This window comes from Porites lutea, chromosome 2, assembly GCF_958299795.1.
Source record: "Porites lutea chromosome 2, jaPorLute2.1, whole genome shotgun sequence".
NCBI lineage: Eukaryota > Metazoa > Cnidaria > Anthozoa > Scleractinia > Poritidae > Porites > Porites lutea.
Genome location: NC_133202.1, coordinates 15,066,282 through 15,080,719, shown reverse-complemented (window position 1 = coordinate 15,080,719; position 14,438 = coordinate 15,066,282). Strand labels below are relative to the sequence as shown.

Here is a 14,438-nt window from a genome sequence, read left to right as displayed (position 1 = left end):
TGACCATAAAACACTGAATAAGGCTATGACTATTACTAACTTGTCATTTACAAGGTGAGATAAGGTTTATTTCAAGATTTTGTTACTTACCTTCATTAACCCCAAATTGTCTTTAAAACAATACAGTTTTGGCCTAAGAAAAGTATCCGCCTTGTAAAGGAAAGTGCTTTTTTGTTTCGTTTCTTCGTCACAACTCATTTATAGTAATTTTCCCCTTCAATAATTTCCTTGAATCTTTCTTTTTCCCTGCGCAGGTTAAAGTACGTGACTCTCACTGAAATAAGAAGTTATAGGTTCACTAAGCATCCTTACTGATAGCAATGGGTCGAGCCTTTTATCTCACTAAATTGACTAATGTCACAAATTCTAGACTACTATACTCCTCGCTCATCAGTAACCTATTTCCTCGTCTAGACTCACAGTTTATGGCAAGTTTATAAAAATTTTCGTCAAGACAAAATAATAATAACAAAATGTTTGTTTTCAATATGTGTTGAACAACTTGAACAGGGCTGTTAGTGGACTCATTCTATAAAGCCTATAAATTATATTAGCGTGTTTAGTTCGAATCAACAACAGACAGCTTAGTTTTTCTGTCTTATTCAATAAAACTCTGAACAATAGAAGTAAACTGAAAGATTTTACCTTAAAAATCCAGAAGACAGGAGTTCCACCGTTCATGAAATATTAAATAGAGACTGGTAGTCCCTTAAAATTTTCAGGGATGGGGATCCCTAGAAATATTTTTGTTGAAACAAATTCAAATTATAGTCTTGCGTGCTCATTAAGTTTATTTTCCAACTCATTATTTCCTGTTACGTACCGTAGCCATTTTTAATTGCGATTTCACGCCTACGGAAATTGTTTCTACTGAAAATAGATTAATTGATGGTTACTTTATTCTTTGAGTGAAAAAGGAACAAGTAATCTTTATTTCAACACGGTTGAAACTCATCGGGATTGCATAGATGAAAAAGCACGAAAAAAGTTACAATATTTATCTATCAATATTTATACGAGAGAACACACATTCTTAGTAACGACAAAGTGAAATAAAATAACGTGATTTTTTTAGCTTTGAAGGTAAGGGGTTCGTTAAAGTAACTTCTACAGCCGAAAATTCTGAAGGATTGAGCTTGCCGCAACTCTGTTGGAAGACTATTCCAGAGCCGACTGCCCCAACATAGCTCAGTACGAGAAAGGGAACGGAAAGTTTGTCTTCGGAGTTTCCTTATGAATAGGTTGATACGCTGCTACGGTCTACAAATTTAGAACAGAGATAATCCGGGGCAAGACGGTTAAGTGATTTATAGACCATAACAGCTTTTTGAACCTATCGTTGGCAATCCAGTTCTTTCCAGCCAAGAAGTTCAAAAAGATAGTCAGCACTAGTGTCATGACTGCAAAAATTTAAAACCTCGTGCCGCCCGATTTTGTAGTTTCTGCAATTTAGCACAAAGGGTGTTACCGTAATTACCCCAAACCACACTGCAGTAATCAAAATGAAGTTGAATCAGAGAATTATAGATGAACTGCATGGTACTGGAAGGAGAAAAAGATCTAATGCGTTTCAGGGCCCCAAAACCAGAGGCAATTTTAGTTGATTATTTCTCGATATGTTCATTCCAAGACAGAATTTCATCAATTAGTACTCCAAGTGACATCGCATACGACACCTGTTCAATAGAAGCACCATATATTAATCGATAGAGATGAGGCAGTCTCGAGAGTCTTAAATCTTTGCCTAGAGCCTATCAACAACTCTATCTTGGATGTGTTCAGAGCCAGCTTGTTAGCAATGAGCTAGTCACTGATATTAATCAAATCTTGATTTAGATAAAGGCCAATACAATCGATATGATTAGAAGCGAAGGTTAGATGAGTGTCATCTGCATACATGCGACGCTCACAATGGGAAAGACAATTTGGGAGGTCGTTAATAGAAATAAGAAACAGTAGAGGTCCCAGGATTGTTTCCTGAGGAATGCCTCAGGACATCAACAAGTTATCAGACAAATGACCATTCACGAAGCATTCTAGATTACGATCACTCAGATAGGACCTAAACCAATCATTGGAAACGTCTTGAATGCCACATTATTATAATGATGATAAAAGGATATCATGGTTCACCGTGTCAAATCCTTTTTTAAGATAGGAAAACCACGGCGTTAACCCCACCCTGGTCGATATCAAAAGCCTAATTGTCGGTAGCCTCGAGTAGTGCAGTGACAGTCGAGTGAAGCTAACGGAACCCTGACTGGTAGCTAGAAAGTAAATTAATAACAGTTAAGTGTGTGAAGACGTGATCGTAAACTATTCTTAAATTTCCATCACTTCCACCAATACAGGAATAATTGAGATTGGACGATAGTTATTTAAGTCATCAAGTTCGCCTTGTTTGAATAAAGGACTAACTGTGGAACACTTCCAATCATCAGGAAAAACACCAGAGACAATACAACGATTAAAGATGAAACAATGTGAGGGTGCAAGCAGTAGGTCAGCACATTCACGAAGCAGTCTCACCGAGACCTTATCTAGGTCAGTACCCTAGATTTACTTAATTAAGATAATATTGAATAAACAGTAGCTACATCCGTTTGTTTGAGCACGAATCAATTTTCGTCATCTAGAGTATAAGATTGCGATATTCTCAGCTATTAAAATGAGACTGAACTAGTTGAACTATTAATATTGGGTATGACGCTGACTAACTTTGGCTCGACACTCAGGAACGCGTGACGAACCGCTAAAAACGTCTTCGTGGGAGGCTACTAGTGAAGTGGTAATTAAAGGTTTCGGCTAACTCCTGTTTATCAACAATAGAATGGACATTAATTTTTATCTCCTTTACATTCGAATTAGTAGATTTTCTAGCATAAAGCTCATTAACAAATCTCATAAACTAGAGGCTACAAATTGAAAGCACAGTGCTTCGAGGAGATACTGGAAAGTGCTACGTCATCACTCATGAATCTACTACAGACATCCCAAGATTTTTATAATTTTAAACAATCAGCCTTTAAAATCTTTTGAGTTCTTCACGATAATGATCAGTTTTGGCGAACCTCTAATCTAGTAAATGAATGAACGATGCCCGCCCAGGGTGTATAAACTTCACCAACAACGACAATTTTCGGCGTTTTATACTACGGTACTATTATATCGAGTCCCTTTATCATCTCTTGATCGAGCTCGGGACCCAGGTTTCGGGACAACGAACAGTGTTAACATCTGAGTGAGTGAGTAACTTAATGAGTGAGTTATTCGCATATCGAAGTGCGTACAAAAACTCAGTACTTCGCCTCACGTATCCGCGAGTTCATTAAAATATTCATTTTTATGTTACGCGTCCAGGCCCCACAGGGTCAGTCAAAAATTGGGTTGCTCGTAATGTAAGGCCTGCAGCAATAATCCACCAGTGAAATTTTGTCTATCGTGGTCACGTGCCGATTCAATATTTTGCCTTATTACATGGCTCGTTTCTCGAGCAGGCAAGATGAAGCGAATACTACGTTCTGAATCAGATGAACTGGCGAGGTGAATTTTACTTCTTGTTTCGCCGCAAGCAACAAAAGATATGAAATGTGAAATAATTTTGTAATTTTGTAATGTTGTATTGTAATAACCTCAGTCCATTCTTGTGTCATTTTCATAGATCTATCTTCCTTTTTCTTTCCTCGTCTTAATTTCTTCCTAATAAATTACTTTATGTTTAACCCCGCCTGCCTCGATTAGCCAAGCTATATATGCGAGCAGAGGAAGTTTGAATCTAATTTAATTTGTAACTTCTATATAGATCAATAAACTTCTATGGAACTTCTATGGATTAACCGTCATTTACCAAGCTTGGTAAACCTGACTGAATATTGAATATTGCGTGCCTCGTTCTTGATTATTTTTTATTGCGCTTTTATACGGACCTTGACGAACGGCAAACATCCAGCCATCTAGACTGGCGCATACCACTTAGCACCAGCATATACAGCTATTTGGAGAAAGGATGTCGGAAAAAGTGCACGCAACGATCCCGAAAGGTATTGTGGGTGGCTTTGAGGGCACTGTTCTTCAAAGAAATTTGAAAGAATGATACGAGGGGCCACGGACATATGTTTGCGAATGCTAAAGGAAAGCAACAAAAGTAGGTTCGACAGCTTCAGTCGTTACGAACAGTGTATTGATCATATCCCATATTACCTTTCGGGGTTGTCGCGTGCGCATTTCTTCCCACAACCTTTCTCGAAACAGCTGTATATTTGACAGCATTACATTAGAAGATGAAATATCAAAAGTCAGTTTGCACGAAATCTCCATCGTTTTCGTTACCAAAATAGAACATACAGTTAATTTTAGCTCTTGTATCTTGTATACCTAGCTAGCTGAGATATTTTAATTGAATACGTAGCTACCTCTAATTGCTGTCATTTCAGCTGCATGATCCAAGGTGAAAACGTGATGCTTTTTACCATGCGAGCAGAAGTTTCTCTCTTGCATGGCTTTCAGCGTTTACGAAGTTATTCGCGTGGCTTGTCCGTCGCGTAGTTGGTTTGTTTACTCCACTCACGGGGTGTAAACAAACCAACTACGAGACAGACAAGCCACGCGAACGATTTCGCGAACGCTAAAAGCCATACAAGAGAGAAACCTCTGTTCGCAGGTTAGATGCTTTTAGGTGCGACAAGACTGAAAATTACACAGCGGAAAGAAAACGAAAAGGATCTACGCGGTGGCTACTAGGAATTGCCTAACTAACAGATCAAGAGCGAAATCCTAACGAAACATAAACAAGGTCGAGATTCAGAACTCGAAAAGGAACAAAAATGAGAAGTTTACTATTTCACCTTGTTTGTTAGGACCATCTCCAGATAACTTTAATTCATTCTCGTCCCTAGAACCTCCTGGAGGCCTGAGTACGAGGACCAGGAGGCTCTGGGGACACAGGATTTGAAGTACTAGATTTTAGGACTTCCTGTCATTTCTGATTTTTTACAAAGTTTCTAACAGTGGTCACTTACTCTTGCCCAAGTGTCAATGACTGTAAATTTAGGTGATTCAAAGCTTTTACTTTTACTTTTGATTCGCAAATGACCGGAAGTCCTAAAATCTAGGACTTCAAATCCTGTGTCCCCAGAGCCTTCTGGTCCTCGTGCTCAGGCCCCAAGGACGCTCTGCGGACAAGAATGAATTTAATCCGTAAGACAGACGCTAGTTCCAGACTCCCTCTAACTCCCTCCCCCCTTCTTTTCACCGAGACCATAATGCACCTTGTTTATTCCCCAGCCCCCTCCTCACCCACCCCAAAAATTACATAACCCAGTCGTCCAAAGAGAAATCGAAGACAATGTTTATGTAATATTTTAGGGGCGTAAACAAGGTGCATTGTGGTCTCGGTGAAAAGAGTGAATTGTGACTCCAGAATTTTGCTACCAAAATGTGCAACAATCGACGGAGGCTACTCTTTTATCTCATACGTTGATCCTTGATGTACTTTGTTGAGGGCAAAGATCTTAAGATTCTAGGTCGAGAACGACTACGGGTACGAGATTTCGCTCAATAAGTTTTTTCGCTTATTCTCAAATAATAGACACCCCGGATAGCCTCATTGTACATCTTTTCCACCCAAAAAATTAGCACTGTTATCTTCACCGCGAAATAATTCAACCTATTAAACAGTTTATAACTTGTGCCCTCTAGGAAATTCTCGCTAAAACTCGCAGTAGAATGACGACGGCTATCACGTTTTCCCGCCAAAATGACGCTGTTTCACGCGCGCGCACTGCGTAGTTTTGAGGAAATCCCGTACTCGTAGTCGTACTCACCTCAGAATCTAAAGCTCTCTACTGAAAGAAACGGTCTCGACCTCTTCAGCGGGAGGCCAGGTTACGTAGAAGACGACTTGGGTTGTCGAGGGGTTTGGAAAAGGTCTGGGAATGACAGGCCACTCTCCTACGCAAATCCTTTGCTTGAACATTTCCCCTTTGTTTTTCAGAAAAAAAACATGAGAGACTTAATACTCAAGATCGGATATCCTACTTGATACCAAAGATGTCAATGGGCGAAATATTCCCAAGGAAAAAAAGAACATTGAAGAATATTGCACGCTAGCTAATGTTGAGAATATTTTCTTCGGTAAGACGGATGAAATTGTTCGAAATAAGTATCCAGTTTATTCTCATTCCAGCTCAGTGATGATATAAGTTAGAAATGGGTAATCTTAATTTTGCTTAAAATTCTTCTGACAGTGAAAATATTAGACAATTTGTTGGATAATAAGTCGTTTGTTTCTCACCGCAGCAAAAGCTAAATTTGAATCAGATACTGGTTATATATGAAACAGGGCCAAAATAGTTCATCGAGCACATTGCGACTGAAACGAAAGATATCACCTGAGTGTCTTCGAACTCACAAACTAATTAGCGATTCTGCAACAGCATTTTAAAGCATAGGCAAAAGTTCTCTATTATCGAAGAGCAGGAAAAGGTTAATAAACTGACTGGAAAGCACAGTTTTTTTAAATAAACTGCAACTTGTAAATCTATTTGTATCCACGCAAACCATACCTCAATTCTATTTAGCGCTCTATCATGATAGTTTCACAGCCGCCAGATACCAATTGTTGTGCAGAGTTTCCAAAATATGTTTTGGTAATTAAACCAAACTAGGTCAAAACAAACCGCTTAATGGTACTGTAAAAGTACCACTAACTATAAAAGCCCGGTTATTTCATTGGTCAGAGGTCTTTTTTATCGGCCTTGTATTTTCTGCGAGGCAAACCAAAGAGCCAATCGTCTTAGCTGTACCTAACAGCTGCTTTCTTAGCACGGAAGAGAAAAAATCGAATCGAATATTCACAAGAGACAGATGAATCTGCCGGTCGTAAAACTGTGCGGATATTATGGCGCGCGACAATTTCTTTAGCCTCTTAACTACCAAAGCCCAGCCACCGCGGGGCCATTTTATCACGCTTGCTAGAAAGAAAACAGTTAACATGTGCCTTCAAAATGAGCATATTAAAAGAGAGTAAGAGGAAGAGACCGAAGAAAAAACTTTAACGCGGCTGGTTTCAAAATTGTTCGGGTTACGAATTCTGGGGCTTGGGAATATCTTGAGGGGAAATCGAAGTTGTCGAAAATCCTGCAATTGGCGGATTAGTTCAAACCCACTAATCGCCCTTTTTGCATAATTTATGTAAATTTTATAGACTTGAGAAAGTAGAGCGGTTTATATTATTTCTTACAAGTTTTTTTGTTCTTTTTTAATTTGTTATGGTATAAACGAAAAAGGCAAGTGCACTGTCCTTCTGTGTCTTTTACCAAAATTTTTGTCGACCATATACAGAAGGAGTTTCTTCTATATTCGGTCTTCGAATTTAGCGAGTCATTTGCCAGTTGTAAAACGTTGAAAGACAACTTTTACATCCGACGATCCTACATCGATTTTCATTTTGCTAAAAGAAAGCTACTTGTCGCCCACTGCTTATCTATTAGGACAGTTTTTTTAATCTTTTCCATCGGATTTAAGAATTTAACACCTTTGATGAATATTAAACATAGTCTGATTTTGTAACCGGCAGAACATGGCCATTTCGGCGATGGCTTGGTCAATTTTTTAATAATTTATGGAGAGATTAACCATCTGGTGCAGAAAGGTAAATATTTGATCATTGATTTAAGGTTAGTATCAAAAATTTTGCTGTCAGATCACAATATGACATTTACTAGAATTTCGTCTTAGTTTAGATAACAAATAAAGCCTTGTACCCTTAGAGATCATTGGAAGGGAATAATCAAACATTTCTCCAGATTAATTCTAAAATAAAGAGAGCAATAAAAAAAATAAATAAATAATGAGTTAAAATTATAACTAACCTCAACACCGGCCTTTTTGGTTCGCCTTCCCAAACAGAGAGGCCGGGAGAAAAAAGCCTTCACGCGGCGCTTCAAATTCATCTCCGCGGTACGAAACTAAGTTACTTGCGATAAAATAAAACCCTTGTTGGAAGGAAATGCAAACAGAAATGATCAAACAAACAGGCAAATGTTGGTCTAAAGGCGACCTTTCTCCGGCTCAGTGCTGGCGTCACAACCGATTGTCTCGTCGACATCCAATAAAAGTGTTGAAAGTAAACAATACAATTTACGTGTAACGGAGATGAAGTAGGCTCGCAAATATTCGTTTAAACTGCAAGTGAAAATTGACGTTAAAGGAAGTATCAGCAAGAAAAATGAGAATTCTAACGGCGATAAGAGGAAATAAAAGAAAAAAAGGGAGAAAGCTGGCGAACAACAAACATTGTATGAGAAGTGTTGAACTTTGGACTGGCCAAAAAAAGAAGAAATCAGTCCGTCTTTCGTTAAAAAAAAACTATAAAAACGCAAACTTTAAAGTGACCAATCGAGAAACCAGGTTTTGTTTCACGTTATCTTCATAACAGTTGAACAAAGGATGTATTACGCAAGTCCGCATTCAATTTCACGAGGTTTTAAAAGTCGATCCAGTTTATGGGTATAGCATTCACGATTGTCTTTCCTTACTTTTCCCCTTTAATTCCGTATCATATTCATTGCACACACAACGAACACATGCGAAAATGACAAGTTGCTTTGGAGTAACGAAACTGCAATAAACAAAATGTTTAGAAGTAAAACGCCTTCAGCAAGAGGCGCGCGAAATTTGGGGAACATGAGCTTCTTGACAAGCGCACCATTTTTCCTTAGAGCGCTTCAAATTTTATTTTGTGAAAATAATAATTTGCAAGCCTGCACCTACCCTACCCAGCGTAACCCAGCGTTAACCCTAACTTCTCAATTAGGGCAAAATGTTGAGTTAGGGGAGAGGTAAGTTTGTTTCGTTGACTGTTCATTAGAATTTCAAAACATCAATTTTAAAATCAACGAAAAATACGCTCACAAATTAATTCTTCGCAAATTATCGGGCCGGAGTTTCGAGAAATGGGCCCAGGGTACTATGTCATAGAGTGGTCTCAAAGAAAACTGCAAGGGACGCTGGCAGAGAGCAAAGCAACCTTTAGCGATCGCAGCGGAAAGGCGATCCTGTTTTTCAAATAGCGCATTTATGTAACAAAGATACGAGGAAATGGACGGTAGTGAAGAGCATATTTAAGGCTACCAAAAACTTCATAACACGGATATTTTTGAGAAAACGATAGGGAATTTTGGTGTACAATTTTTTGGAATTCGGGGGGAAAAGAAAAGAAAAGAAACAAGCAAGGTAGCTTGCTTAAGAGGGATTCGCTCTGTACGGGAGACATCACGGACTGCTAAGAAAAGAAGCAGCAAACTTTTGGTATAAAATGTTGTCAATAATTTAGAAAAAAATTCTAATTGAGACTTAATCAATATTTACGGAATCATAAAAGGTCATGAAACAGCGGATAGGCTGGAAGATCAAGAGAATTCGAAAATAAAGATGGAAATTTGGTTAAAAATTCTTATCAACTTCCCTCGATGGGTCCGAATGTAATCCACTTTAGTTCTGATTTAACTCCTATTATAAAACCTCATTCCTTGTCGTTTATGCCAGGGGATTATAAACAATTATTGGATGAGGCTTATGTGATATCCAGATAATCAAGGTCGAGGTAGGGGTTATCAGCCGAAGCCGAAGGCTGAGGCTGATAAGCCTTACCGAGACCTTGATTATTCTGGATATCACAAAAACCGAATCTAATACTGAATTGTTTTATTATACATTGAATGAATCCTTTCTTTCTCGCTTCGACCTGAAATGTTTTCAGTTTGTGCCAACTCTTTCTTTTCCTCAGGTTCTCTCAGTTTTTTCTCTTTCACATAATCAGCAAACAGCTCCTTTGCCACCTTCGTCGACCAGTTTTGTTTTTGTGAGTCCTTGTCTTCAACTATTTTTTCGATGTCTTGCTCGGTCAACGACTCGGAAGCAAACCTGGAAGTCTAGGTTCATTCTCCTCGGATGAAGCCTTACAAATTGGCGGATTATTATCATTATTATTTCTAATGCCTGGAAATTAGAAACAATTGTCCGAACCATTTTCAAGATTTCAACTTGGAAAGTTTTTGTTAAAAATATGTTTGTAATGAAAACTCTGACCGATTTCCGTAAAACGGAGGAGACCGGTGTGGATCCGCGCCTGAGACTGGTTATGAAAGCCGGCAAACATCAAAGTTGAAAACAACGGTATTGTAGTCTATGATAGAAGCTCCCTAACTGTGCACAATCCTTTGTTTTTTGTTTACAAATTGTGACTGAATAAATTAATTCGATGTTCCTACTGGTCAGTAAACTCAAAATGATAGGAATGCTATTAAACGTTGTGCAAGGTCAGGTCCAAAGGAGCTAACAAAAACATATTACGATGGAGTCTAACGAGTTTCATAACCATTTCACTTTAATCAAAAAGAAGATTTATTCTTAGACGGCATAAACTGGTAACTCAACAATAACGCCTTCATCTTTCTTTGAATTTGCTATTGATAATGCTGTTCATTCTTGAGTTCATTTATTATTGTTCTTTTTTCACTTTCGTGTAAGTACTTCATTTCAGTTTCTACTGTTTCAACCAGGTCGTAACGCTGTTAACATAGGTTTACGACTTCCTGTTCAAAACAACTTTCAATAGAAACCTAAAGGAACGATACAGCGAAACAGATTGTCAGAACGGTCGGTGTCGCTTCATATTCAGAGCTAGACTCGGAGTAAAACGCGTGAGGATATTTATATTGAGAATCACACGTCGTCAGTTTACGAGTGGGTTAGTCGTTGAGAAAAATGCATAGTATTTTCGCCGGTCTTGCCTTCATTCTTACTTCCTCTCAAATAACCCTCATCAAAGGCGATTGTGGAAGAAATGGTTACAGCGATGATACTGATGAAAGACGAGAGATGTCTTATAATCCTGAACTGTCGTACAAGATGGCGATTCTCTCGGCAGTAACACATGATCAAACTCACCCCCAGCATTGTCTTGATCAATACCTGCCATTAACCAAATTTCAACTTCAAACAGTTGTTACAAAGAACTGTGACTTCCTCGATAACAAGTGTTCTGGTTATGTGGCGGTTTCGCATTCTTTGCGAGTGTTGCTCGTCGCGTTTCGCGGAACTGAAAGCACAAGTCAACTTATCAATGAATTGCTAGAGACCATTCTTACCCCACCCCAAGATTTTCTTGATGGCAAAGTTCAGGCCTATTTCAAGACGGCCTTTGAAGATTTATGGCAATGCATGGAGGCGAAAGTGAAAGCTCTAGTGTCAAAGAATCCCTCGTATCAGATCTGGGTTACTGGGCATTCTCTTGGTGCTGCCTTAGCGTCCTTGGCGAGTGCATCGCTTGCTTATTACAACATCGCTCCACGTCAAAACATCATATTATACACGTTTGGGAGCCCTAGAGTTGGCGACTACAAATACGCTCTGCAACACGATCAGTTAGTCAACAACAGTTGGAGAGTTGTTATTGACAACGACATAGTTCCTCATCTACCGCCCTTATTTTGGCTACCACTTATAAAATATGGTCCCTATCACCACGGTGTGGAGGTGTTTTACAGCAAAAAAACCCTCAATGTGCATTCTGCACACAGAGAGTGTCACGGAACACCGCACGACGAAGACAAATCATGCAGCCGCAGCAAGTCACCATTCAAAAATCTGCCGGATTCTATTAAGCAGCATGGTACATACTTCAACATTACATTCGGAACTTTATGTGAAGGATCTGTCAGCTCACGTTACACCTCAAAAAAGACGCGGTTCCAGTTTCGTGAAGATCGTTGTACGACCTACATGTTTGATTAAGTTTTTACTGTAAAATTGGTCTCATACAGAGCATCAATTTAAGTAGAATAGGTCAACAGATACTGTAAACGTCCGATTATAAGCCCGCCACTTATAAGCCTCCCTCCTCTAATAAGAACAGCTACTGATTTTTTTACCTACTTTAGCTTACTTTCAAAGTTTTAAAGAACGAAATAATATTATAGATGATTATATTTTCTGGTTGGCAGTTTATCTTTTTTAAAAGTTATTTTTTAATATGGGTAACCCCCCCTTTCTCCCACCCATTTTCTTTTTCATTCAGCTGTAATAAATTCGTCCCCAGGCTCCTCTCATTTTGAACATCATAATAAGAACAGCAACTGGTTTTTCACCTAATTTCAAAGTTTTAAAGAACGAAATATTATATTTTCTGGTTGGCAGTTTATCTTCTTTAAAAGTTACTTTTTAAGAAGGGTAACCTCCTATTTCAACCATTTTCATTTTCATTCAGCTGGGATAAATTCGTTCCCAGACTCCTCTCATTTTATACGTCATCATGCTGACGATTACCTATGGCGTGAGCGGCAAAAAAAAAAATTGCTACTTTTTGCGGGCCACATCCTTGACAAACGGAATTTTTGTCTACTAGCTGAGGAGTTTCAAAAGTTTGCTCGCTAATTTGGCTGCTGCAGAGGCTATCTGATGTATTTTAGAGTAAGTAATCAAGTCCTTTTTATTTCTTTTTATTTCCAAGACCTTTCAATACCGCAGGCATCTTGTTATGGTTACAGCTAGTGGATCTGTTTGCTCTAGAAACCTGTTTCCCTTCAAGGTCCTTAAGTATACATTATATTAACCCTTCAGTTCCTTTTATTTTATTTCGCACTGTATATTGTGTTGGACGTGGCTGCATTGCAGTTTGTTGGTCGCTCAATGTCAGTGTTTTTAACTTTTAGCATATTATTATTATTTTGCACTGTATATTTGTGTTGCACGTGGCTGCATTGCAGTTGTTGGTCGCTCAGAATCGGTGCTTTTTCTAACAATTAGCTATTAACCATTTTTACTGATTTGTTTTAATGCTTACAGACTCTCATTCACACACACACCCTCCCTGCCCACCCTACCCACTATTTTAGTGGAGACTTGGGAACGCCTTCATTAGGGATTCCATACCACACCTGCAATGCCGCAAAGGTTGCTTTTTTTTTAAAAAAACCTACACTTTCTCAATTTGACTTAATTCCTCTCACAGCTTTACGTCCAAATTCCCCACGGGTGCTTTCCTCGCTGGCGTCGCAGAAGTAATTTAACCTCGGTTAGTAACGTCTGTACCCTGGGTGCCAGGGGTTTTTCTCGCGTGCGGCAGGAATTTTTCGGTGTTGGCTGAAGGCCGAAGCCACGAGCGGCGCGCGAGTCACTATAAAGACTTGACAGAAACCGGAAACCGCGCTAGAAAAGTCTCTGGCACCCAGGGTATAACGTCTGCGAGGCAGCGCCAAGATCCTTTTTCTCGGCCCCCGACGGACTCAACGAATTACCAGAAGTGCGTTTCGAATTTCCCTTCATCCTGATTGGCATATCGACAATGGTTTTTTTTTAACGGGCCAATCATGGCACGTACTCAAATCCGGGTACACAGGTGGGGACGCAGAACAAGGATTTTGGCGCGGTTTTCTCAGACGGACTTATCCAGAGGTTAGTTTCGACTGTGGTGCAAGCTAGAGCTTTTGTGGTCTTCGAAGACAATCGCGCTAGACAAATCCTGACAGCTAGGAGGGCTACCTGTGTTACGGCAGTTTAAGTCTATTTTGTTTAGAAACGGACAAGAGAGAATGTTTTACATTTTACGTATTACAGCCGCTAAAGTGACACTGCACCTGAAGAAGGATTGGATTAAAAATCTCAACAACAATTTCCCCCTACGTGTCGTTTTCTCACTCTTTTCTCGGTGTTTAATATGTGATGAAACACTCCAGCTGGTGTTTGACATATTACGTATTACGTCCCCGATAGCGACACATGCCCTAAGAAGAATTGGACTAAAACAACTCAATACAACCTCAGCTACTGCCTGTGAATAAGGAGCGAAATGTACGCATCCTGTTTAGTTCATAAGACACTATCAGGAGTTAAACCTGCCATGAGTGATGGCTACTATCAGTAGCTTCATTAAAGTTTAATTATTCCGTATTTCTTTAGTGTTGTGTCCACTTAATCGTCTTCAAGTCGATTCCTTCTTGAACCATTTCCCATAAAGGACTGCAAGTAATAAATAACATGAGATGTGATGGTGGTAGAGAGTAAGCTGCAAAAGCCAGGGCGACTATTTTATTTTTAGGAGCCCAAGCGTGTGCGGGCTTTCAATAGAAAGGAGAGATTTATTCTCATAACTGTCACAAACTTCATAATACCAATATGCTTTCGTCGAATAAATCACCACAGATTATAAATGTCAGGCTATCCAATCCATACATTGATACGTCGAAGCCGTTTAGAGATCCATATCTATTGTTTGAAAGCTTAACGTCGATGTCACACACTGATATCAGAATCCTTTATGTGAACTTGACATCGCGGAACGAGACATGTAATGCGTAACTCTTATTAATGAAGCAAGAAACTCGCAAGAAACTGAATAAATGAATGATTTTGCTCTATTTCGCTATTTCCTACTAAGT

General features: G+C 39.1%; 1 protein-coding gene across 1 annotated transcript; it reads left to right on the top strand.

The window, feature by feature from the left end:
• The first annotated feature begins 10,549 nt into the window (after nt 1–10,549).
• LOC140926669 (lipase ZK262.3-like) lies at nt 10,550–12,304 on the top strand. The gene has a single exon (XM_073376387.1). The coding sequence runs from the start codon at nt 10,768–10,770 to the stop codon at nt 11,794–11,796; it is 1,029 nt and encodes a 342-aa protein (XP_073232488.1). The 5' UTR covers nt 10,550–10,767; the 3' UTR covers nt 11,797–12,304.
• Nucleotides 12,305–14,438: the final 2,134 nt, after the last annotated feature.

Bases quoted from the DNA above. Each gene is read 5' to 3' on its own strand.
- LOC140926669 (XM_073376387.1), top strand. From the start codon at position 10,768: ATGCATAGTATTTTCGCCGGTCTTGCCTTCATTCTTACTTCCTCTCAA.